This window comes from Mus musculus, chromosome 8 (genome assembly GCF_000001635.26).
Source record: "Mus musculus strain C57BL/6J chromosome 8, GRCm38.p6 C57BL/6J".
Lineage (NCBI taxonomy): Eukaryota > Metazoa > Chordata > Mammalia > Rodentia > Muridae > Mus > Mus musculus.
The window spans coordinates 104,416,627-104,443,356 of NC_000074.6; the positions used below are offsets into that span (position 1 = coordinate 104,416,627).

A 26,730-nucleotide genomic window follows, 5' to 3' on the forward strand; every position below is an offset into this window, starting at 1 on the left:
CAGGACCTCTGGAAGAACAGTCAGTGCTCTTAACCTCTAAGCCATCTCTCCCGCCCACTATTTTAGTTTTTCAAGACAAGAGTCTCTATTTGGCCCCAAACTGTCTGTAGACCAGGTTGGCCATGAACTCACAGAGATATGCCTGCCTCTGCCTCCCAAGTGCTGGGGTTAAAGATATGCACCACCACCACCACCTGGCTGATTTTTGTTTTGTTTTTCGAGACAGGGTTTCTCTGTGCAGCCCTGGCTGTCCTGGCACTCACTCTGTAGACCAGGCTGGCCTCGAACTCAGAAATCTGCCTGCCTCTGCCTCCCAAGTGCTGGGATTAAAGGAGTGTGCCACCACTGCCAGGCTGATTTTATTTTTAAAGATTTATTATTTTATTTATTATATTATTTATTATTATATTATTCATTTATTATATTTATTTTATTTTTAAAGATTTATTTATTATTATACATAAGTACACTGTAGCTGACTTCAGACAAGTCAGAAGAGGGTGTCAGATCTCATTATGGGTGGTTGTGAGCCACCATGTGGTTGCTGGGATTTGAACTCCGGTCCTTCGGAAAAGCAGTCAGTTCTCTTACCCCCGAGACATCTCGCCAGCCCCAATTGTATTTTTTAAAAAGTCTTTTTACATGTGTATGTGTGTGAGGTACCTGTCAAGACTCCTGGAGCTGGAGTTACACGCAGTTATGAGAGGTCTGAAGTAAATTCTAAAATGGACCCAAACTCAGATCACCTGGAGGCTAGAGGAGCTGTGAGTCCTAACCACTGAGCCATTTCTTCTGATTATTCGTTTGGTCTACCTTCCTGTGTGTGTTCTTGTGATGGTCAGAGGACAAGTTCAAGGAGCGGATCCTCCTACCAAGCAGGTCCTGAGGACTGAACTCAGGTTGTGAAGCTTCATGGCAGCTTGGTGACACGGAGCCAACTCACCAGCTCAAGGTATACACATTCTTAGCTACACCGCCACACACCCACATATGATCAGCAGGTAGTGACTATCTAGTGGGATGCTTTATCCAAAACAAAGTCACCAAAACCTCTTAGCAGTCTGGATTCTTGTTTATTGAAGCCAGTAATTAGACATCTCTTCCCCCAGCACTAGAAAGCAAGGTTCCACATGACTGCATACTGCACCCAGACAGAGCCACACCCTGGACTGAGGCTGACGGGAGATCGTCCGCAGTCCTAATTCGAAGTTAAAAACACCAATGAACTCAGCAGAGAGACAACAGTGAACTTCCACTTACAGCATCAACATTGTTAAGGTCGTGATGTACAGAGCAGTCGCTCTCACCCTCATCAAGACAACAGTCTCTTCAGTTTAAACACTGGTTTTAAAATGCCAACAACAACAAAAAAAGTAAAAATGAAAAAAAAGGTGCAATCGGGCACTGTAGCACACACCAATCCTAGCACTTGGGAGGCAGAGGCAGGCAGATCTCTGGAGGCCAGCCTGTTCTACAGAGTGAGTTCCAGGACAGCCAGGGCAATACAAAGAAACCCTCCCTGTTATTAAAAAAAATGCAAATAAAATAAAATAATCTAGCAGCATATATGTTGGATTTTTAGGAAAGACCAATTCACAGCCCTCATGTGGGCTATAATTTTTAGGCTGGGCTTACTTAAAATTATCCATTTAAAGACAAACAGAGGTAATCATTATAATGTGTATAAATAGTCATAAAATTGTCTTTTATAGTCTACCATGCAAGTGTATTCTTGCAAATAGAATTAATTTTACTCTAAAAAGTAAAGGCTGTTTATTATTTGGCCTTTGGTTCCAATGCTTGAAACTCCTAAAATAATAAAAATTACCTCATCTCCTCAAACCCCCAAAAAACCCTGAAGCTCCGCAAAGCTGGTGGACTTTGGCAACTACTGAGCACATGACAACACGCATCAGTTTCTTCTGAAACTAGGCGCATCCAAGTATCAAAGGAATAACACAATGGTCTCCAAGCCTCCCTCCCACTCCGACCTCAGCATTTCCTCAGTTGGTTAGAGCACACTTGACATCAACACAAAAAGTGCCTACCCGTTCCAGTGATACACTTTAACTTTTGTATCAAGGTTTCAAAATCACACTATTAGGCAGTGTCTTTGCAAGAATTCCTAGTTTCTGAGGTCATTCACTTTGCCCTGGCTGCTACGGAGATCAGTTGACCCTCCATCATGGTTTCCACTCCAGCCAGTTTGCTGTCATCGCCTGGACAACCTGGTCATTTGAAGCCACAATGCATGTTTAAAAAACAAAACAAAACAAAACCAAAATAACAACAACAAAAAAAACTGAATTAAAAAAGGAAAAAATATATTTCAATAGTACAACCGGCACAAGACACATCTTTTTGTTGTTAGAGAGGCAAGCAAGCACTCAGCTTTCCCCTTAACAGTGTTCAGACCTTTACAAAGCCACTCGACAGTTGAGCAGCCTTGTCATGTAACTAGATGTTAACTTACGCAACTACATTAGTGGTTAGTCAAATCTGGCATGTATGTAACAACATTAGGAACACTATGCCGAGACACAGTAACAAACATTCATATAAAAAAAGAGTAAACTCCACGGAAGTGAACTGTGGTTTTCCCCTTGGTTTGGATAACAAAGATTTTATACATTAAAGTCATGGTAGTGCTTGCATTTACATGTGCTGTGTCACACAGAAACTCAAAGTGCCATTTCAAATCCACAGAAGTTATCTTCAGCATGGTGGTGTGACATGACAGTGTTCATGAACATGCCCCTGATGGAAGACACAGAAGACTTGCACCTCCTTAAGAGAAGAAGTGCTACGTTTCATGGAAAGCACAAGCCTACCACTTCCACTCTCCATGGAAAGCACCCACCTGTCGGTCTGACAGCAATGATCCGACCAGGGAGCTACAGAAAGAACCTTTCTGTATCAGGGAGGGTTACCACAGGCTCTAAGGCAGGACCTGGCACAAGCCAAATAACCAGAGTGTAACGACATTAAATACTTCCCCCACACTTTCCCTAGAACATTGCCAACATGGTACAAAATGAGAAATCAATCACCCTTTTTCTATTAGTTGGCCAGCCTGTGGTAGTTAAAAAAATAATTAAACAACACAAAACAGGAACTATTTAAAATATCTAGTTTTGTATCTGCTGACTTTGAACATAACGCACAGCGACTGCCTGCCCCAGGTTACATCTGCATAGAGCCCGACATCTCTCCAAGGACAAGGGACATGGCCTGGGTCAAGCATGTGGGTCCCGGGGGCAGCTGTGGTCTTCACCAGCCCTGAGTCAGCCCACCTTACTCAGCACCCTACATAAAACACATTTCCCATAACTTAAAGATCATTTAGAACAAGCCCAGCTCCCATTCTGTTTAGTGCTTAGTTTGGAAATGTTTCTAATTGTTAGGTCTTAACTGTTGCTATCTGGTTTCTACCGAGCTTGTACTTACTAACACTGCCTGCCCGCTCACTCGCTTCCTTCCTCCACCTCCCTCAACCTTCGGCTTCCCCACCAGCACTTCTCTCGTCCCTCCGGAACCTTTCTCTTTCCTGGACTGTCAGCTACTTAACCTGCTTCCCAAGAACAAGTGAATTTGCTAACACGCAACTGGTCAAACTAACCATCCATCTGAACAATGCCTTCCTAGTCTCCTTTGCTCCACCCTGATAGAAAGTGGGCCTCCTTTCTCCACTCTACAAGGCCAGCTGCACTTGCTTCCCACAAGAGAATCGCAGCCCAAGAGTCCAAGGGACATCCCTAAGAAGGGGCCTGACATGGAGCCTCCTAAATGTGCATCTCACACTCGGACAAGCCAAAGAAGTATATGTATTGTTTTAAAGTTCATCTCCCCTACCCCCAAAAACTGACAGCATGTGCCGAATCAGAAAAATCCTGGTCTTATCAGATGAATATACATAGTTATTTGGTCATTTGACAGATGCACTTTCAAAGGAGGGTCAGGCTTCATTTTCTGTTGAAGAGTTTGTTACCATGGAGTCTGGCTTTCGAGTCATTCTATCCAGTTCTTCCTGAACATTTGACAACACAGTCTTTTGTCCTTAAAGAAAAGAAATGGAACAAGAAAGAGAGAGAGAGAGAGAAAAAAAAACAAACACAAAATAGCAGTGTGAGGAAATAATTTTGTTTTCTATGCAGGGTTTCTCTGTATAGCCCTGGCTGTCCAGGAACTTACTCTGTAGATCAGGCTGGCCTCAAAACCCATCTTTCCTAGTGACAGCATCCTCAAAATGAGAAAAGTCTTTTCAACAAGGATAACAAAAAAACCAGACCCTAATCTTGTTACTGCCAGTGCCACAGGTCTGTGCTTCTGCAACTAGGCAGCCGCCTCCTCGGCAGGGCCTGGGGATGCCTCTGTATCAAACTCAAGGGGTCTTTCTGAAAACCCTCATCCCCCATCCCTGAGCCCTGTGCACCTTTTCCACGGTCTCCCTGGAGGTCCCCATCTGAATTTCAGGCATGTAGTAAACTACATTGTTTCCCAGACAGGCACTCATGCTTCATTTCTAACTACAACACGTCAGACTGATTAATGGGTTGATGATGTAGTCCTGGCAAAGTATTTCCATTAATGTGTAGGGTTCGATTCCCAGAAAACAAAAACACCCTACCCATAAAGTCACTTAGTTTAAACTGACTCACATGGAGATACTATGTCTTATGTTGAAAGTGAGGCCAGGCCAAGCAGTCCATCCTGCACAATGTTGGTGCTCCTATTTCCTGTTGTCAAACACTACCAGAGCCTGGACAATGACCCTTATCTGGTAAGGGACAAACACAAGGTCAAAGCTGAGGCCCAGATCAGATTCTTGGGTCTCTAAGAACTCCAAAGTTGCTGGAGGCTCAGACTGCCCTAAGGACACCATGATCTTCTAACATCCTCATCTACTTTGGAAAATCAATTGGAGAAAACACGCAACAGCATATGCCTAATATGCCCTTTATATGTGGGGTGTTGTGGCGCATACTTACAATCCTAGCAAGAGGATCAAGAGTTAAGGCCAGACAGCGGATGAGGCCAACAGAGGTTTGCCTCTAAACCACAAAGGTGAGCCAGAGGCACACTCTACTGTTTGCCTAGCATCCATCAACTCCTAGGTTAATCTCTGGCCCCACAATAATGAAAGGATGTGATTCCTAAGAACTTAACCACTTTATTTTAGGAACCTTCAAGACTAGCTTGTCCTACCAGCCTGAATAGAAGGAATACAACAGAGGGATCCTGCGGTAGACTATGCAGGTTCACAGGCTCCAGCAAATAAAACGGGGCTGTGAAGCAAATAAAACTCTTCCCCCCGCCCCCAGATTTTATTTATTTAATTTTATGTACACGAACATTATGTCTGCCTGCTTGTATGTCTATGTGCCTTGGGCATGCCTGGTGCCCAAGGGGGTGAGAAGAGGGTGTCGGATCCCCTAGAACTGGAGTTAAGGGTGTTATGGAACTACTATTTCAGGTGCTGAAACCCTGGGCCTTCCACAAGAACAGCTCGAGATCTTAACTGCCAGGACAAGGCTTGCTTCTGTTCACAGCTAGCTGGAACACTGGAGGTGTGCAGATGGCGAAAGCGACCGCTGCCGTGTGCAACCCCATTTGACAGCACTGCCCTGTTAAGGATCTGAAGCTCTGAGGCCCTTCTGTACCTGACTTCTTGGCTGTGCTCTGCACTCCACCAGCACTAGGACTTCCGGGAGAGCCTGTTTTTTTACTCAACAGACTATTGAAGAAGCTGGCCAATACCCCTTCACTTGCCGCATTATCTAAGGAAACACAAAGAAAAACAAGGAAGCGTCACTCAAATTGAGACAGAAAAGTGGTTCTCAAGCTTGAAATTGAGCATCTGTGGCTGTCGGCTTCCTAGTGCACTGACCACACTCAGTGTGGTCTCTGTTAGACGAGGCTAACCGGGTGGTGATAAGATTACCAGTGGAAACAAGTTTGCACTTCCCACCTTTGAGGGTCACAGAAAAGTCTTTGTTTTTGTCATTTCTGCATCCTTAGTGCAGTGCATTTCAGGTTTCTAAGCCTGCAAGGCTCACAGCCTATTATGAAAAGCTCATGTCCAAAGTGGAAGATGCTAGGTGAACATGCAAGAATTTACAGACTTTTGTTCTGATGGGTTTACTGCAACCAGTATCTTTGTGTATGAATCAGCAGTGGCTTGGTAAGAACAAAAATAAAAAAACTAGCCAACTCACAAACAGTATTATTACAAAGCTAAGAAAAGAAATGACAGGTTCAGGATACACACTGTACAGTGACTTCCCAAACTGTACTCTTTCCTAAGGGCACCTGCGGGGTTTAAGGTCTTACACAATGCCAGGTGCATACGGTTACTTGCTGGAATATAACTTTTCCTGGAAAGCCATCAGTCTAGCTTTCCTGGATTCCCACCAGAGATCACAGCCACTGTTATAACGCGCCCGTGAGCCTAGGACTAAAACCTTTCCCCAGTGATGGCATACATACTTTTGATGTTTGGATCTGGCTTCTTTACTGAAGTTCCGGGGGAGGCACTTGGTACACTAGCTGGTCCACCCCGACCCTGCGTCCTTGGAGAGCCAGAGGGTCCTCTGGCAGGGGATTCCTAAGTCCAAAACCAGCCCACGTCATACATAGATATAAAAATAACAAAAAATACAAAAAAATCAAAGTCAACACATTTTCCCATCTGAAGTCCAGTGTCTGCGGCACAGTGGAGGGTTGCCCCCAGCTCAGGCTCCTGAGAAAGGAACGAAAGCTTACGGAGTATCAGTTGTTGTCTTTCGTCAAACACTTCTGAGGTGCTACTGTATTTCTGGCTGTGGGCCTTCGGGGAGAGCAACTCAGTTTAAAACTATAATAAAAGCCCACATACATATAAACTGTTGCAATCCCGGTGTAAAGTTAGACGGCACCCATGACACCGGGCCATGACCCTCTGTCTGGTGAAAGGTACTCACGGAGGTTCTTGTGGGCGTGGCAGGCTGCTTGGCAAGGAGTGACTGCAAAGAGAGGGACAAACTGGCCATTAACCAAGGCCTGCAGCATGAACTGAGGGCTGGAGCTTTAAGGGCTTCACTCCTATGACTAGTACAGGGCGCCAATACACACTCATGTTTAACACTACAAATGCAAAAAGAACCAAAATTCGGTATTTGGTATAGGAAGACACCCCCAAAACCAGTTTTGAAGCTAAGAAAATAAGCAGGCCATAGAAAAGGGAAAAGAGTTGGGAAAAAATTGCTAAAAACTGATAGGACTTGGCCCTGCCCTTAAGAGATGGTCACATATCTAACAATTTGGGTCAAAAAGAAGTGTTAAGAATGGGTTTGTGAGCCGGGTGTGGTGGCATACGCCTTTAATCCCAGCACTCGGGAGGCAGAGGCAGGCGGATTTCTGAGTTCCAGGCCAGCCTGGTCTACAGAGTGAGTTCCAGGACAGCCAGGGCTATACAGAGAAACCCAGTCTTGAAAAACCGAAAAAAAAAAAAAAAAAAAAGAAGGGGTTTGTGTTCAAAATTGTTATCATAGAGGGAATCAGGGTGGATCTGGAAGAAGTTGAGAGTGAATGTCATCAACACACACTGTATAGCCAGGCAGTGGTGGCGCACACCTTTAATCCCAGCACTTAGGAGTCGGAGACAGGAGATCTCTGAGTTCAAGGCCAGCCTGGTCTACAGAGTGAGTTTTAGGACAGCCAGGACTACACAGAGAAACCCTGTCTTGAAAAAAACCTAAAAAAAACAACCAAAACCCCCACACTGTATATATACATGATGCTCTTTAAAAAAATGAACAATAAACTATTGTAGTAGAGCAGTCAGTCTGGGCTGAGCATGTAACTCAGCTGGTGAAATACTTGCTTAGCGTGCGTAACGCTGAGCTAGATTCCCAGTACTGCATAAGCCAGCACAGGCAGGTGACCCCCGCCGACAATCCTAGCACCTGCGAGTCAGAGGCAGGAGGATTAAAAAAAAATTAACGTCTTTTTTTTTTTTTTTTAAAGATTTATTTATTTATATGAGTACACTGTAGCTGCCTTCAGACACACCAGAAGAGGTCATCAGATGGTTGTGAGCCACCATGTGGGTGCTGGAAATTGAACTCAGGACCTCTGGAAGAGCAGTCAGTGCTCTTAACCACTGAGCCATCTCTACAGCCCCATTAACGTCGTTTTTGGCTACATTACTCTCCTCAGGTACAAAATGTGCATTACTTGAATGCATGCATGCATGTATGTATTATGCATGTATGTTTTCTGAGAAGGGGTTTCTGTGTAAAAGCCCTGGCTGTTCTGGAACTCACTCTCTCTCTCTCTGTGTGTGTGTATGTATGTATGTATGTATGTATGTATGTATGTATGTATGTGTGTGACTGTGCATATATCTTTTCCGACACAGGGTTTCTCTGTGTAGCCCTGGCTGTCCTGGAGCTCCCTCTGTAGACCAGGCTGGCCTCACTCACAGAAATCCACCTGCCTCTGCCTCCCGAGCGCTGAGATTAGGGATGACGGCACCATTGCTTTTATACACTGGGGGGAAAAATGCAAGTGAACCAGGCCACTTGGTAAATGATCAATTCAACAAGTATGCAGCCCACCTTTCCAGGGCGCATGGAAACATACTAAGTCCATCCCCGTAGGGTAATGTGCAATGCAGGCAGGCATCGTGAAACACGTGCTCCAACCCCTACCTGTTGAGAAAGTAGGGAAAGAGGAAACCTCATCTTAACCTCCATGCCTCTGCATGCTCTCAAACACAGAGTCCCCAAACCCGCTCCAGAAGTGGCATTCCTCGCAGGAGGAGGCCTCTTACCTGTTGCTTCATTAGGAACACCTGCTCATCCTCCGCTGCCAACTCTTTGTCATGGACCAGCTGTGAAATGAGACACGTTTGTGATCACAGGCAGTGAAAATTCTCAAAGGTCTGTCAGAGTGCGTGCTACAAGAACCTTGGTGTGGGCCTCCACACGGGTTTGGGGGACTCTTCTTGAGACTGCAGGTACACTGTTCTAACTAGGTACAGATGCTCTCCCAGAACCAGCCACGGTATGGAACCCGTTCATGTTGTTAAGTGTGGCAAGTCCCAAACAGTAGGCACCTCTCAGATCACAGTCTTCAAGCAGGAGACCCCAGAGGGGATCCGGCCAAAGTAAGTCCCAAATGGTAGGAGCGCTGTTGGGACCTAACAGGAAAGTCGCCTACAACTGACATGACGTGGCCCTCCCGTCTCCCACACTTCACACAGTGAGCCCCTCCTGGGCCACTCCTGGAACAGCTGGTCTCATTTTCATGACTTCACCCACATAAGGCCTGCAAGGGACTGAATGAGGTACCTTTCTCACAGGCGGCTTTACAATAAAATCTTCATACGCGTCTTCTGGCTTCACGGTTGTAAAATTTTCATGTAAAATAGCTATTTTCTTTTCATTGTCCCAGCCTGCAGGTCTAAAGGCGAGGAGACACAGATTAGCACGCTTTGCCCGAGACCGTCTTCCCACGCACATCTCAAACACATTTTAGATTGTGAGGTCCTTTCCCACGGTTTTAAGTCTGGAGGTGCTGCCCACCGGTGTCTCATAGCTCTGGGTACATAAGCCGAAAGCCACAGCACACCCATCCCATCAGGTCAACGTGACACACCCTGCTTCAGAGACTCAGGGAGGCTAGGCCTAAGGAACCAGTGGAAGAGCAAGGGCCGAGTAGGACCTCGCTCAGAGAGCAATGCACAAAGGAGGGAGACCCGAGAGGACCGGTACCCCTGGGCTTTGGCTCTCCCCTTGCATCCTGACCCTCTCGAGGACACTGCTTTATACCAATTATCTTATGAACAGTTCATTAATTTTGTTGGCATTGAAGTAGTGCCTTGAAGCCAAGGGGGACGCTATGGCCTATATCTATCCTAGGTCCTTGACAAGAGACACAAGGAAGCCGTAGGTTCCTATGTGAGTGTCACGCAGCTCAACATCACAAGGCAAGAAAAAAATGAGGTGGATCAGACTTCCCACTTCCTACTCTGAGGGACAGCAACCACACTCTGTCCACACTTCTCAGCTCAAGAAGCTCTAGTTAAAAACAAAACCAAAAACAACTGACTGTTCTCACAACTCTCCATTCCCTCAACTCCTAGTCACAGTTACATTACTAAGAGGGTGCCATCCAGGATGCTTCTCCCAAACGCCCTTGCTGACCTTACAAAGTCCTACACAGGTAGTTAGCAAGAGACACAAGAGTAAAAACGGGACTGGACACAGCTGAGGTTGGTTCGTTCTTTCTATCTATCTATCCATCTATCTATCTATCATGACCTACGATGCTATAAGCCTCAAGAAGGCACAAGATGCGCCTCCATTCCACACTAGCCCTAAATCCAACCAGAGCTCCTGCTTCGGGAGCTCGTAATTAAGACCTGAGTTGAGCATAGAAGCAGAGCATTCACTGAGTTCCTGCTTTAGTGCCTGTCTGCTGTTCTGGGTGACTCTTGAGAGGAAGGGTATGAGCAGTCTGAGTGAGACTCTCTTCAAATATGCAGAAGGTAACCTGTTTAGTTTTCCTGAGGCTTCTGGCTCTCAGCCTTTCATAGATGCCCTTGGCCCCTTCCTGCAGATTTGCCCGAGACAGAGCATGCATCTTCCAGGAGCACGTCCTCTGGCCCCGCCCTGTTCCACTGACCCCCTGCTACCCTGCCCCAGCCTCCTCGGAAGGAACACGCCTGTTTCTGTGCTGTAACAGAGGTGTAGCCCACTCATTTTTGCGTCCTCGGCAGAGAACCTGGGCACCTAGAGGGTGCTGTGAAAAGCTTGCTGAATGAACAACTGTAACTGTTAAGCCCAGAGCCTCTCAGATCTTAACATCAGTCTGCTACTGTAAGACCACAGCACCGTCATAGGCAGACAGAGCAATGCGATTCTCTCCTGAGAGAAATGACAGTGGCTCAGGAAACCAGGGTCTGACAGGAGGACCAACCCCAGAGGCTGTAAAATGCAGACGCCAGCAAGTAGCAAGCAGAGCTGAGGCCCACACTGACGGGAACAGAGAAGATGCTCGCAGTCACCCCTGCCAAGGGCAGTCACCAGATGCTCCCACATAAGCCACTGTGGGTCACCACACTGAAATCTCTAACTTCGATTCTCCCCACAGCCAGTGCTTCCCTAGAGCTGGCAGTAAGCGCACAAAATGGTTTGCTTACAGTCAGGCAACTCTCTTTCAATGAAGGAACGTGGCACTTCTGACCACGCCACCCACTTCCCTTAAGTGGAACGAGTCAATGCAGAAGGAGCAGAGAGGGGAAGCTGCACCTGTCTAGCACCCGAGGGCCAGCCCAAGCGCTCTTTCAGACAGAAGCCCTGCACTGAAAAGGCGCACGAGCAGCAAATGGACTATAAAGAGAAGAACGAAATGCCACCACCTTCAAAGAACTCACATAAAAACCGCGTCCTTTTCCACAACTAAGGCGGGTATGGTAAAGTGGAAGCCATAGGTTTTATGAACAATGTACTTATACAGCAAGTCAAGGTTTTTCTCTTCCTTCACTGAGGTGTAAATCAAGGCTGCTCCATCTAATCAATTTGCTTAAGGAAAACCAATTCATTGTGAGACAAAACCCGATCGCACATAAGCACAATCTCTAAAGCACGAGGTGATCTGTGGTTTTATCTGTAGGCGAGTAAACAAAGCGTGCAAACTTTCACAGCTACAGAGAGGCAGCAGGGAAGCACAGTAAATAAATTCTCCAGCTGAGGCTGTAGTAGGATGCAGCCACTCTTCTTTTCTAATACTCAGAGTGCTGCCCACTCCTGAGGCTACTTTCAAAGACGCAAACTCAGTGGAACGCTATGCTTGGCGGACAGAGGTACATAGGTTACTTCCCAGGCAGGCGCTCACAAGGGAATGAGAATATCATCAGGGACACCTTCAGAGATAGGTGCCAACCAAGGGCTGAGAGGAAGCGCCTGCCTGTCACTAGTGTGGAACTAAGGAACCAACTACTGTTGGATTTATAAAGAAGACTCAAAAAGCTGCTGGCATGGCATCTTTTTCGTGGGCAGCACAACACATTCTCATTCTCACACACTCGCAACATCTAAACCAGTAACCATATCGCCAATTCTACCTCTCTGAATAAGAGCAAAGTTCAATGAGATTTTTAAGTACAAACAATGTAATTGGGTAATAAAATGGTCACGTATCAGTTTCTTAATTCGAAAGCCTATCGGAAATACAGCCTTAAAAATAAAATGACTAAGCTGGGTGCGCAGCACATGCTTGTTATACGAGCACTCAAAAAGTGGGGGCCGAGAACCACACGCTCCAGGCCGGCCTGGATGGCACAGCGAGACTCTGCCCTAAACAAAACGAAACAAGAAAAAACAAACCCATAATAATACTTCCACAGTGAGCAAAGACATGCCTAAGTTGTTATGTACAAAATTCAGAAATTCCAACACTGCAAAATTATAAAACTAATAGAAAGATTACAATTCCCCCTCCACCCACCCCTGCCCCAGGCAGGCAAGATGGGCTAGTGCTTGAATTAAAGGCACTGGCTGCCAAGCTTGACCACCTAGATTTGACTCGGAACCCACATGGTGGAAGAAAACTGACTCCCCAGTTTTCCTCTAACCTCCACACTCATGTGTTCCACCCCCAAATAATTAAGTGACATGAAAAAAAAAAAAAAAAAGCAAAGCAAAGCAAAGAAAGAGCAAAGACTACTCTGCTCAGGAGGGGCTGTGCAGTCGCCCCCTCGGGAGGAGAGCCTGTGCTCCGGGCCCACAGCATCCCAAGGATACACTGGAGGCAGAATCTCCGCAGGTGCGCCTGGATGAAGTCCAGGTGCTCGTCCCTGTAATCGTGCTCCTTCTCCAAGACGCTCATGGCATCACACTGTGGGAGAGACAAACCAAGAGGGATGTGAGCTCTCTGCTGCTCTGCTCTGCTCGCTGAGGAGCAGAACGAGGAACTTCTTTAGAAACAAAAATATTTCTAGCCGGGCAGTGGTGGCGCACGCCTTTAATCCCAGCACTTGGGAGGCAGAGGCAGGTGGATTTCTGAGTTCGAGGCCAGCCTGGTCTACAGAGTGAGTTCCAGGACAGCCAGGGCTACACAGAGAAACCCTGTCTTGAAAAAAACAAAAAAACAAAACTAAAGAAACGCCTCACTCAAGACAGGGGGCCAGGCGTTCGAGAAGAGTAAAACAACGAGAGAGTTCTCTTTCATCCGGGCCTCAGTTTATACACAAAGTACAGATATGACAGGCCTGATGAGCCCATAAATGTTCCCAATATCAAATGAGGTCACAGTGCTGGGCACCGTACCTCATCTATCTCAGGAACAGCAGGAAGCGGGGATATCCCGCAGCTGGGCAACAAGGCTGCCTAGTTAAAGACTAGGAATAACGCCACTTTGAAATCCAGGATGTTTTTAAAGCTACCTTCCCCCTCTTATAAGAGACATACTTTCTCTAAAATGAAGCTTAATTTCTATTTCTACTTCATTATTCTATGTCACCACCAGTCTGGACCAGATAAACTAGAGCCTTAAGCAAACTGCTCTCACTTGAGTTTGCCCATGAAGTCAACAGGGCTTTCTGAACTAGGTACTGTCAATTCAGCAGCGGCATGAAATGACAGAATGTCCTACCCTGACACATTCACTATACCTTGATGAATCCTGAATAAGCCCAATTTTCCCTTGAGAAGAAACTCCATCGAAGCTTCTAAAACTCTTTCTTGTTCACTGGGCAAACCCAGCCAAGCTCACAATTCCCTGGACGTACCTTTGTGCACACCACCAACACTGGGATCCCCAGGTTATGAGTCAGCACGTTGTCACCCAGAGGGAGGGCAACACTGTCTTCGTCTGAGCCTGAGGTCAGAGGCCCTCTTCTCTGTGGGGAACCCTGACAACCTTCTTCAGGCTCGATATAATCTTGAAACTCTTTCATAACTACAGAGGGAAAAGAAAAAAATTATACAGACGCAAATAGAAACACATCTTAGGCTTAGCAAATTAAGGGGATAAAAAGGTAATAATAAATATAAACAAAAGCATCTATGCATGGCAGAGGTTGCAGCTTTAGGGTTTAGGGACTATGATGCAAACACCAGCTCTTCTGTCTACTGAGCTGTGAGCTGCATGGGCACATGACACCTTCAGCTTCATCCAACCTAAACAGGCTTTCAGTGTTCTGGTTTTAAGAATAGTGCTGTGGCTCAAACCTGACATTTTTCATGTGCTCTTTAACGTTCTTAAGCTCATATTAGTTTCCATTATAAAACCACCAAAAAGAAACAAAACAAACAACACTGCCACTGATAACTCCCCCGCACACACACTTTTCTTATGCATCCCACATTGGTCACAGTGCCAGACAGCCATAGCATTCCCTCCTAGGTGACCAATGGAAATCACAGTAACACACACTCCTTGTCAGGGTCTTCATTAGAAAAGCTACTAAACGCCTACACTCTGAATTCCAGGAGCATGCCACTTCCATACAGGAGAAGCAGGCAAAGACCACATGACTGCCAGGTACCAGTCAGTTCTCTATTCCTAGGGACTTTGTCTTCAGGGCACTTCACTTACACATCCAGTGTGCATGTCCTATCTGTGCCTAACACAGCAGGACTGACGCACCTGCTCCTTCGTATGCACACCTGTTATCTTAGGGGGCTGGAGCAATGGCTCAGAGGGCCAGAGACTTGCCAGAGGACTCAGCTTCAGTTCCTAGCACCCATGTGGAAACTCACAACCATCTGGAACCCCAGTCTCAGGGATTCCAATATGCTCTTCTGGCCTCCATGAGCACTAGGTCTGGATGCAGTACACGTTTATATGAGCAAGTACAACACTCATAAAACAAATCTTTACATACAGAGAAGGGGCTTTTAGGTAGAGTAGCCACTGGCTGTAGTTAAGCCAGGTGAAAACAAGGCCTGCAGACCAGAACCTGTATGTGAGGACTTCAGGGTTAATGATGGGTTTTGTCATTTGTATTATAAAGGGCCTTACTAGATACCGGGAACTCACCGTGTAGACTGGCCTACAACTTGCAGCAGTTACCTTCCCCCTCCCCTCCCTCTGCCTCCCAAGTGTTAGGATGACAGCTGTGCCTGCCATACCCAGATCTTCATATGACAGGAAAAGCCCCTCCAGGCTTAGGAGCCAACAGGCTCTATTTTTCTAATGAACCTAATAGGACTGAAAAAAGGTCTAAGGCCTTTTATTATGCTTTCACTAAAACCATGCCACACAAACATAAGTAAAAGTACTGGGAGGGCTGGAAACATGAGTTAGTGGTTAAGAGCACTGACTGCGTTTCCAGAGGACCCAGTTTGAGTCCCAGCACCCACACAATGAATAACCCCAGTGCCAAAGGATCTAATGCCCTCTTCTGGTATCCATGGGCACTACACACATATGGTGCATACACGCAAGCAGGACAGCCCCACAACCCCCGCTCCCCTCTCCTCACAAACAGGTAGATAGACAGACAGACACAGACAGACAGATCACTATGGAAAGCCAAGAAAAAGATGTACACTCTCCTCTACACCCACAGAAGGGGTTTCAAACAGTTTTTTAAAACCTGAGAGATTTTTAGCTCATCATTGTCTGTGCTTCTGAAATGGCCGAGAAGCTCATGGGCTTTCGAGTAACACCAGGCAAACTAAAAAGTAACAAGTGTTGTGGTTTGGACATGAAGAGTCCCCAAAAGATTCATGTGTTGAAGGTTCCCGGCTGGTGGTACTTTTGAGAGGTGACTGAATTAAGAAGGCATTAATTCTATCGCTGGATTAATTCAGACATGAATTTCCAGCTGAATGAGCTACTGGGGTGGTGGTGGTGTGGAACCTTATATGAAAGAAGCAGGTTATTAATTAAGGCTGTGCCTGTAAAGGCTCTACTATGGCTTGCTCTCATTTTCCTCTCCCCCTTCCTCCCTCTTTTTTTGTTTTTGTTTTTTGTTTTTTTTCTGAGACAGGGTTTCTCTGTGTAGCCCTGGCTGTCCTGGAACTCCCTCTGTAAACCAGGCTGGCCTCGAACTCAGAAATCCGCCTGCTTCTGCCTCCCAAGTGCTGGGATTGAAGGCGTGTGCCACCACTGCCTAGCTCCCTTCTTCCCTCTTGACCCACGTAGGTATGTGTGTGCATGCGTGCACGCATATTCTTATGCTGATCTCAAACTCATTATATAAGGAAGATGACCTTGAACTTCTGGTCTTCCTGCCTCTACCTCCCTAGTACTGGGATTACAAGCAGAGCTGCTGTGCCTGGTTTATGTAGTACTGAACCCAGGGCTTCATGCATGCCCTCTATTAACTGAGCTACACCCTCAGGCCCTCTTCTCTTTCTGTTCCCCTTCTACTAACAGGTGAGCAACTTTTTTTCCCACCAAAGTAAGAGAGCAAGCCACCAGTGCATGCAAACTCTGAAATCATAGCTAGACAAAGCTCAGTCTGTGTGTGTGTGGGGGGGGGGGCGCGCGTGCGCGCCATCAAGTACACATGTACATAAGTTCTTGAGTGTGACATCTTACTTAATTGCTCTTCACCTTCTTTTTTGACACAGGGTCTCTTGCTGAACCTGGAATTCACCAATTTAGCATGACTGGCTTCGGGAACCTTCCCATCTCCTCCCCAGTGCTAGGATTGTTGCTGCTCCCACACCTAGCTGTTACACGGGTGAGGACTAAACTCTGGTCCTCATGCTCCACAGGCAATAGTTTATAGACTGAGCCACAGACTGAGCCATCTCAACATCCCTTCCTTTGTTTCCTTTGTTTCTCACAAAGGCAGAGACTAATGGGTCAAACTTCATTGTCAACAAAAAGAAATCAACCAAGGTCATCTCCATACTATGTTGAACATAGCCAGAAAATGTGATGTTGTTGTAGGAGCTTAAAGGAATTTCTCTTTTAACAGTCAAGTCAATAAAAAAATGCAGTGGTTAACTGTCGGGGTGACATCTGATTGCCCAAGAGCAGAGAAGGCATTTGTCAAGGGCTTCCCCAACAGGGAGCAGGGCAGAGCCAGGGTCAAGATAGAGGTGAGCTAAGCTACAGTGGGAAGGGAGGGGGTAGAGCAGCCGGATCACCTATTCCAGGAGCCCGCCAGTTCAGTCTTCTGTATAGGTCACATGGTGAGAGTAGCCTACAAGTCCTGAAGGAAACTAGTTACTCTAAATCAGTGCTTCTCAACCTTCCTAATGCTACAACACTTCAAAAAAAAAAAAAAAAAAAAAAAAAACAGTTCTTCACATTGTGGTGACACCCAACTATACAATTATTTTCTTTGCTACTTCATAATTGTAATTTTGCTGTTATGAATCTCAATGTAAATATTTGATATGCAACCCCGTGAAAGGGAGGTTCAACCCCTAAAGGGGTCAAGGGCCACAGGTTGATCTCTCTAAGGCCAGCCCACTCTAGTGAATCCCAGGTGAACCAGAGCCACACAGACATTAAAAATAAGCAAATAAACCGCTTAGGAGACGCGCCTCTAGGTGTGCCTGTAAAGGTGTTTCCAGAATGGTTTATGATTTACTTACACCATCCCAGAGTCTCTGCATCTAGACTAAATTTTTAAAAAGGAGAAGACTAGCTTAGCACTGGAATTCACTTCTGCTTACTGACTCCAGATGTACTGTGACCAGCAACTGCCTGAGGCTCCTGCCACTGTGCTTTCCACGCTAGGACGGGCTGTATTCCTCAAACAAAACAGCCCAAACCCAACCCAGCCCCACCCAACCCAACCCAACCCAGCCCAGCCCCACCCAACCCAACCCAACCTAACCAAACCCAACCCAACCCAGCCCAGCCCTTCCTTATACTGTCTTCATCCAGTTTTTGCAGCATCAAGCACCACCTTCTGGCAGCTCAAGGTTGCTGTCCCTCTGCCAGCTCTGGGTCACAGTGGCTGGTCACAAAGCTGCCCCACAGCAGGCAGCTTGAGAGGAACCCGCCTGTAAAGAGGGGCTCACTTGTCGAGAATGATACTAAAGGCAGCTGGAGAGGTGCTCAGGAGCTAAGAGCATGCCCTGCTCCTGCAAGGAACCGAGTTCGCTTCCAGCACTGCCCAACACCCGCCTCCAGCTCCAGGAGGCCCCAGCACTCTGTCAGCTCCATTCACATGCACACACACTGTGCCCCCCATAATCGAAACTAAAATAAATCTTAATAAGAAAACACCAGAGAGTCTAATTAATCTGAAAGGCAGCCGTCCTGTGAGCAAGAACATGAAGAACTACTTCTCTAAAGTAAGCTAAAACCAGCGTGAATACAAGCACGCCTTCACCAAGCACAAAGGCACGGCTACCATTCCAAATATCACAGACCAGGGACTGTGAACGCCGAGATGCTCAGTCACAGACATGGCTCAGCAGTTGCTAGATGCCCTGCCCTCTAGTGTTCTCTCTCCTCTCCCCGCTAACCCAACACGGCATGAAGACGCTTTCTAGACTAGCAAGGGGGAAAGGTGGGTTGGTCAGCGAGTCAAAGTGGTCACGTGAAACCCCGAGTTTGACCCGTGGTACCTGCAGTGGGAGGAGAGAACCTTTTCAAAGTCATGCTGCACAGGTATGTGCAAGCGCACACATGCTACGAAAAGCCAAAAAGATTCCACTCTCAACCTCTTTAAAAAGAGAGCAGGCAGGCAGGCAGGCGCACCTCAGCACTGCCTCCCGGTCTCCATGTTGCTGCTTGGAACACCGACATATTGTTTAAAGTTTAATTGTCAAAGGGAAGAGAACCACACCCTCAAAGTGACAGAAGCCGTGAGTCCAGAGGAGGCAGGGCTCCCGAGCTGTCTTCCCAGGCTTGCGCCCCACTTGCAAACTGCCCGCCTCTAGGTTTCCTCTCCTTGACAAATAAACCCCCCAGAACTTTTTAAGCCATTTTCCCCTCCATTTTTCTGTCTTACGTCGCTAAACCTAATCCTCAGTGACATAGACGCCAATGACTAAGACCATTAAATTAATTCAGTGTCTCCTCCACAAGCTCCCCAAGAATAGGTGTCCTTCCTGCCTGCTGCCTCCCCAGAGCACCCAGAACAAACACCCAGCACCTAACACTTGCCTTATTTGAGAAAGAGTGGTGCCCTCGGCTGATGTGGCTTTTTCTATTTTAATCAACCTTTGTAAGGTTGTCAAACCCAAACTGAAGTCTGCGGTACATCAGCTCACCAGTCTGGGTAAGACGCTGTGTGCAGTGCTCGAGAATAGCGCCTCAGCCTCACAACTATTTTGCTGAGCTGTCTTTAGCATCGCTGTTTTGCAAGAAAAAGAGGCATCATCTAGAAAAGTCAGTGGCTAAAGAGAGGCGAGATGAATGGCCTGGCAATCATGATCCCCAAGGGCAGATGAGGCGGGAGGCACACACGCAGCCAGGGGAGGAGGAAGGTGTGAGGCTCCGGCTGCGCTGATGACGGGCAGGGGGCAAGATGAAGTGTGCGACAGGAGACACGCAGTAGGAAAGCCAGTTTGAGAAGCGCCATCAAACTTCCCTGACAGTGAGTGTGCAGATACTGTGTGCCATGCTCCAGAGCCCTCATCAATTCACCAAAGGGGGTGATGTCATCCCGTGGCACCGAGCCAGGGCAGCCAAGCTCACACTGGCCAAGGCGCTGCGGCTGCCGGTTCCGCTCCCTGTGCCCCTCCCATCTCCCTGGCACAGGGACAGAAGCTGATGTAACTGCACAGAAGCCAAGGAAGGAAAAACAAGCCTCTGAACCGCACTTGAAAATGCAGCACACTTCCTTTACTTTGTGCCTTCTTTGTTCTCAGAAGGGTTTTAAACCTAAAATAACTTTTATTTTAAAATGTCTTTCAACAGCCCCTCTCACCGAAAACAATCTTGCTATTCCTGAATGCAATCATATTTGCTAGATTCCAAAAGAAACCAGTCAGAAATGCAAGATTCTCTTCCTTGGGGCTTTATTATTATTTTTTTTTTTTATTAAACCCATCAACAAGAGGAGACATGGGATCTCCATGGGATTCCAGAAACATGGGCTTGGGGTTTGAGGAAAAATGTCCTCAAAGATCCTGTCCCTAGCTGATGGCATTACTGAAGGGAAATCCACTAAGCTCTCAGTAAATTGCTACTCATGTGCTCCCGGCTCAGTGGTTATTAGAAGGTGGACTCACCCAAGGGCAAGAAGACTACAGGAAGGCCGTTGAAGGCCATCCTTTCCCCTTCTCTCTACTCCTCTTTGCCTCCCTCCTACAATGACGGATGGCCTTATCACAGGTCTAGAAATTGCCAAGTGACCATGGACTGAGACCTCTGAAACCGTAAGCCAAAACAAAGCAAACCTTCCTACTGATACTCAAACTCCACCTGCCTCTGCCTCCAGTGTACTGGGATTAAAGGCACACACCAGTACATCAGGCCAAAGTGTTCTTTTTTATTTATTTATTTACTTACTTACTTATTTGTGTGTGTGTGTGTGTGTGTACTTGAGTGTCTGACTGTATGTGCATTGTATGCATGCTAGTGACTAGATTCCCTGGAAATGGGAGCCATAGGCAGCTGACTGGTAAGAGTACTGGGAACTGAACCTGGGTTCTCTACGAGAGCAGCAAGCATTCCTAATTCCTTCAAGCTATTCTTGATAACTGAATTTCAATAACTGAAACAATTTTTCAAAACATAAGCAAATACTATCCCAAGTAAACCCCCTTGCCTGAAAAGGAAGAAGGTGGCCCCAATAATCCAAGAGGACTAGTGAGTTTTACTCACATTTCCGTTCCAGATCCCGCATCTCCTCCGGTGGAATCTTCATCTTGTCAATGTGCTCCCGTAAAACACTAGCCCACTTCTGCAGAGACTCCATTATCGTCCAAGGTCGAGACATGTCGGCAACAAAAATGACCAGGGTCTCCCGCAGAGACTCAGCTGAAACTGCAAATTTCAGCAGGCCTTTATGGTAGAGGTCTCCATCTAAAATCCACACATTGCAGCGTGTGTGATCTGGGGAGAGAGGAACAAAGCCACATTATCACCCAACAGTGACTATCTGCACAGTGATGAGAACTGCAGCATCAGGAAGGGAATAAATTCACACAGAAAGCGCAGCCCAGCAGGGCCAAACACCCAGTGGGCGTCAAATCCAGTCTAGTACAGAAGGAACTGCCTAGGCTTTTAAAAGTTTAGATAACCACATACAGGACGACTCTAACTAAGGCTTCAACAGACTCTAAGGAGCAGGGTGAGAATAATTAGCTGCTGATAACAACCAAAGGACACAAACGTTTATTGATGAGCTGTCCCCTCGGTCTAAAGGACCCACTGTCCTAAGATACCAGTTATCTGTGAGCTGGTGAGCGCGCTGAGGAACAAACCCCTTGTGTGTGCGTCACACTAAGCGACTAAAGCCGTTCTGTCAAGATAATCAGTTAGACATTCCAAGCATCTTCACCTTTTAGAGATACTTACAGAAGCACTTACGAATAAAATGGTACTAATGTCTGACACTGGCTTGAGAATAATCCAAGTGGACTAAAGGGAGATCTTAAGATACAGCTGAAACAAAGAACTGGGAACTGTAACAATGCAACTACGGAAGATAATTCTCTAAGTTAATAGGATATTTTTGAAACATTTCAAACATATTCCTTAATTATTTTTTCTATAAAAGTTCCTTGATAGAGGGAATTCCTAACATCAAAACATCATTCCATTAACTTCCTTTTCCAACATATACTTTTAAAATCTACCTTTCTTTAGCTGCCTTGATGTATAACCAGTTATTAATATCTATTAAATGCATTTTGATGAGTTTGAGCATAAAGGTATCTACATCTAGCTGTACTTCCAATCTCTACATTATTTTTTTTAATTTATTTTTATTATTTTGAATTATGTGTGTGCCTGCCCACATGTGGCTATGTGCACAGGAGTACAAGTGCTCTCAGGGACCACAGGCCTTGGCTTCCCTAAAGCTAGAGTTGTGAACTACTGTGAGCCACCATACATGGTGCTGGGATGAGTCCTCTGAAGAGCAGCAAGTGACCCATCTCTCTAGCTCCTACTTCAAGTTTTTTATGCCATTTATCTAGAGCTGTCCGTGTGTGTTCCTTAGCGTACAGGTGGAGGTTCCACAGTGAAGTTGGCTGACAACCTGTGGAGTCAATTTTTTCCTTCCATCACGTGGGTCTCAGGGATCAAACTCAGGCAGGCTCTCTCGGCAGCAAGTGACTTTACCTGCTGAGCTACCTCACTGGTCCCAAACTAGTTATATTTTAGTGTTTTCCAGTCTGGGTCTGTGAATGGACTCCAAACATACTTTGTACTCAAGATCTGAGGTTTAGATGCCTTACCCACCAGCAAGCACAGTTTCTTGAGCTTTTCTGGCCAATGTCAACTATACATGACTCCCCCCATGTGTGAGGATCACACATCCCATGCAGCAGTAGACAAGAGTATCTAACTGAGAGGCAGTGGTCCTTTGACATCTAATATCCTACCACAACCCAGCTACAACCAGGGAGTAGTTTCTTTAGCAGGTGACTGCCTGTGAAATGTGTACTTACAACCCAGTCAAACCCCACAATTAAAAAGACTACGGCTGCAAGATGTATAATTAACCTCAGGTAAGGGCAACTCTTCCATCAAACAAGGATTCTTATAAGTAAGCAGCCGATAGAGAAAGTCCTATAAATACAGAAAGGAAAAGCTTTCGGGGGAATCTGAACTTGACGCTAGTATAAACTTCAACTCAAAGACATGTAAATGCGGTCACTGGGACGCTCAGTCCTGAAATGTGCCTCAGTCTTGGAAACACCAGAGGATTAAGGGTCTCAGAGCATTTACCACAGTCTGCCCTTTCACAAAGGCAGGAAGGCTTTCACCAAGTCTCCAGCACGCTTCTCACACCCACACACTCTGTCCACCTGCAAAATGTACCAGCATCCTCTTCCTCACAGGAGGAAATGGAAGTGTGGTTAAGTTAGTAGTCAGAAGCCCCATTACTGCAGAACATAGGCGTGGCCCTATGAACCAGTTTGGTCTGGCTCTCAAGCCCAAGGTCTTCCCAGGAAAGGCAAGGTGGCCTGCAAGGCAGGAAGCCAACGATGCAAACACACATGAGGTCCTCTAGGCTTGATTTAGAGGCCTCAGTTATACAAGCAGACGCCAATGGGTCTCAGTTACACGAGCAGACACCAGTGGGTCTAGACAAGACACTCAGTCGATGCTTACTCTTCTGACACAGGGCTCGACACTAGGCCAACATTCCGCCTTCTTTTCAGGTCCACTAAGGAATGTTGAACAAGATGAAGTCAAGGGAGCAGGGATAAGATCCCTGGAGATCTCAATTAGCACATGAGGTGCCCAAGCTTGAGCAAGAGCCTCCATGTCCTCTACCACACAGCTCTCAGAGATAGCAGAGTTCAGGTGTTAGAGCGGCTTTTAGTTTATCTTCTTCAATTTAACAATAAGGAAGTAGGAGAACGTGTTATAAAAACGCCCTAACATCACGATCACTAGTATTTAAATGGACAAAAGCAAACAGGAAAAAATGAAAATGAGCCAATACACTTCATCTAAGACTCAGGCACCAATAACTATTCTACAGCTGAACCTGAAAAATTATAAAGGAGCATTACAGAGTAATATCTCTTGAGCGGTCAAGGCCAGCCTGGTCTAGGTAGTGAGTTCCAGGCCAGTCAGGGCCACTAGAGAACCTGTCTCAAAAAAACCAAAACAAAAAACAAATAAAAGTGACTAAAGTCTTGCAAATGACATACATTTCACCCACTGTCTTTGGGTGTACCAGAAAGCTGAGTGTGCCTGGACACGTAGGAGTCAGAGCCCTACATGTTACCTTCCGATGGAGTAATGGTCACTCACCGTCCCGGTCCTCATCATGAACGCTGAGGTAAAGATACTCTAAGCCTCTTCCTTTTTTGCCGTGTTCTGCTCCTTGGAGTTTGGTCATGAGAGTTGTCTTACCAGAACCATCTTCACCTACAAATGACATTTGCAAGAAGACAAAAGTATACCATGTATCGCTCTGCGCAAAGACAGCCAGTCATAACACCAACACAATAAGGAACAACCAGAAATCTCAAACATGCCTGTTAAGGTCTCTCTCACTCGCTCTCATCAACAAAGGAGACCTGCTTTTAAGAGTGACTGGCAGAGACAGCCAACCCAAGATGGCAAATGACCTTCTGCTGCAATTCTCTTCATTTCACAAGGGAAGGAACAGGGCAAACTCACCAGCTCTACCTACATCCCAGAGAAGTGAAAGTCAGAGAGATGAGGCTAGTTTCCCACAAAAATAAATCTTCGCCACAAGAACTCTTCAAAACACAACTAACCCCAAAAGTCTAGGAACACTAAAATAAAAACCTGGCTCTGCCTCAAGGCATGACGCTTATGTAATTTACACACATTTGATTTGTAGAACAACTTCACAAGCACCCTAAAGGCTTGGAAACGGGGGAGGGGGAGGGTTACCGACCTAGGTGAAGCTCCTAAGTACAGTCTCAGTAGCAAGTGCTTTCTCATCTCCCTAGGATTAGCTATAGCCACCCCCTCATCTAGATGCACTCTAAACCTGAACGAGAACCATTACCAAACATCTCTGGGCATCCTTGGATTCAACACTATGGAATCTGAGAACATAAGAAAGGAAAGGCAGTCCACGAGGATCTTCCTTCCTCCACAATGCTCACCCTTTTCACGAGGGCCACAATCCACCCGGGGCCTGGAAGAGCGCCTGTCAGCATGACCTCAGCTCCTGTTCATTCTGACCTAGCTGGCCCCAGGAAGCCTGAGTTATCTCCCTAAAGCACAGACCTGGCTATAACCTACCACCCTGGCCATTGGATGAGAGAAACACACGGACATCACCATGCAGTCATTTCCATAAGGCTTGGGGAAGGGTGGAAGAAGATAAAAATCTGAAAATCAGGAGTCTCCAGGAAAGCCGATTAGTCCTCCAGACTTTCATGATCTGACCTCATCTTTATCCTCTATTGCAAAAAAAAAAAAAAAAAAAAAAAAAAAGGCTTTTGACAGTGCCCAAACGATTCACCCTACTATCTTGATGTGCTTGCACCTAGGCAATTACCCTTCAAGATACCTGATTCCACAAGCGCTCTCTCAACACATCAAGCAGTGTGATGCGCCCACAGCAGTCTGCTCTTGACATGAGAGATGCGATGCAACCACGCACACATCTGCCTCGGCTCCACTGGGATTCTTTCAGGGTGTCTAAGACTGTCTGTACTGTCCCACTGCTCAGCCCTCATTTCCTACTCTACAAACAGCATTGCAGGTGAACGCATATAATCCCTTTCATTTGAAGGAGATAACTGAAGCCAGAGAGGTTAAATGACTGACTGGGCAACCCAGCAGTGAGGGCAGGATTTATGCAAGAAAGTTCCTGGGGCTGACTCCCAAGCTCTGCTGCCTGCCCATGAAGACTGAAGAAAAGACTTCGTCCATCTCCTCAGTTTCCCAGTCCAGGTCACCTACTTCCCTCATCTTCTCCATCCAGCCTGCACATCCTCTTTTTCCTTCCTCCACATCCTCAACTTGGTGAGCACAAGGCTAACCGATGAACCGAGTCAAGGCTGAAGAAGGCTCAGCCAAAAGACTGAAGGAATGTGCCCCAATGCCCCAAGCCCACATCACATCACTGGACTCCAAACGGAGCTGCATTCTAGGGGGTCAGTAGAGGTGTGGGCTTGGAGACTCAGCAGCTACCCTGCCAGAGTCCAGGGTGCCCTCCCAGGCAGGCAAGCGACAAGCAGGCGCTAAGGGTGGAGAAGCCTGGGAACCAGTGGGAGGGGCGCCGCCTGACCCACCCCTGCGCCCCAGGGCAGTACCCCGCTGCTCACCGAACACCAGAATGTTTTTGCCGGACGGCAGCTTGGACCTGGCACGGGTGGACACTTCGCTCAAGATCGAAGACCTGCGGCGACAATGACAAGAGTGGTCAGCGCGGGACCGCCTAGGACCGCTCGGCCCACGACTGCCCATCAATGTCTGCCCACGGTCCTGCCCGCTCCGGCCCGCTCCCGGTCCGGCCGCGCCATCTGCGGCTCTATACGCTCCTCACCATAGACTCTGGCCTTCCTCCTCTTCACTTGTCAGGTCGCCGGCGGCCGCCACTGCGGGCCCGTTGGGACCCAGCAGCAGCTTCTTCTCCACCCCCACCGGCGCCATCTTGCCAACTGCAGCCACAAAGAGGGCCCTCCCCCGGGCCCGCCGAGGACCCGCAAGGACCCCGGCCGGGCCGCGCTGCCCGCCCGCAACGCCGCAGAAGCTCCGTTATCCAGCGCGTCCCGACGGGCCCGCGGTGTCCTCGTGCGTCTGCGGGACGTGGGATCGCCGCAGCTAGGGACGTTGCTGGGTCAGGCAGCCAGCCGGACAGCCTTACGCGGGAGGTGGAGCCGCGGACGCCACCAGACCGAGAGCGCGCTGGCGACCCCTGCAGGGCAGCCTCTGATGCGGCAAGTCCAAGCTTTGGAATGAACTCAAGCTAGACAACCATATTTATAAAGCGATCTCATTGAATCTTGTTTAATTCTTAATAAGTGAGGTGAGGAAACTACAGCTCAGAAGTTTAAAAGAAAATGGGCCAAACATGAACGAAGATCCACAAAAAAATGACTGGACATAGATATTTGCATGTCCTGTCATACCAGCAATGGGCAGCTGGTGGGGGCGGGGAGGGGGGGAGGGGGAGGGATCAGAAGTCTTAGACTACTTGGTAAGTTT

General features: G+C 47.0%; 1 protein-coding gene across 5 annotated transcripts; it reads right to left on the bottom strand.

The window, feature by feature from the left end:
- Positions 1–1,047: 1,047 nt before the first annotated feature.
- Positions 1,048–26,424, bottom strand: Dync1li2 (dynein, cytoplasmic 1 light intermediate chain 2). Of its 5 annotated transcripts, NM_001013380.2 has the most exons (13): positions 26,069–26,421; positions 25,848–25,921; positions 23,848–23,964; positions 20,737–20,967; positions 13,775–13,944; positions 12,789–12,882; positions 11,420–11,555; positions 9,333–9,444; positions 8,813–8,872; positions 6,960–7,001; positions 6,487–6,604; positions 5,661–5,777; positions 1,048–4,056 (listed from the first exon to the last, which is right to left on the bottom strand). In NM_001013380.2, exons 1-13 carry the CDS (start codon positions 26,173–26,175, stop codon positions 3,956–3,958), a joined length of 1,479 nt encoding a protein of 492 aa, NP_001013398.2. In that variant the 5' UTR covers positions 26,176–26,421; the 3' UTR covers positions 1,048–3,955. The 5 variants fall into 5 exon arrangements, with proteins under 5 accessions (NP_001013398.2, XP_006530945.1, XP_006530943.1 ...); XM_006530882.4 differs by lacking the exon at positions 6,960–7,001 and having other exon boundaries at positions 1,054–4,056; positions 26,069–26,424; XM_006530880.4 differs by having other exon boundaries at positions 1,054–5,777; positions 26,069–26,424.
- Between the last annotated feature and the right edge of the window lie 306 nt (positions 26,425–26,730).

Excerpts from the sequence above, each read along its gene's own strand:
- Dync1li2 (XM_006530880.4), bottom strand. The coding sequence starts at position 26,175 with ATGGCGCCGGTGGGGGTGGAGAAGAAGCTGCTGCTGGGTCCCAACGGG. Across the intron at positions 20,968-23,847 it reads TCATGATGAGGACCGGGACG|ATCACACACGCTGCAATGTG; the intron begins GTGAGTGACCAT and ends CTCTCTCCCCAG. Across the intron at positions 12,883-13,774 it reads TGTTGGTGGTGTGCACAAAG|TGTGATGCCATGAGCGTCTT; the intron begins GTACGTCCAGGG and ends TCTCTCCCACAG.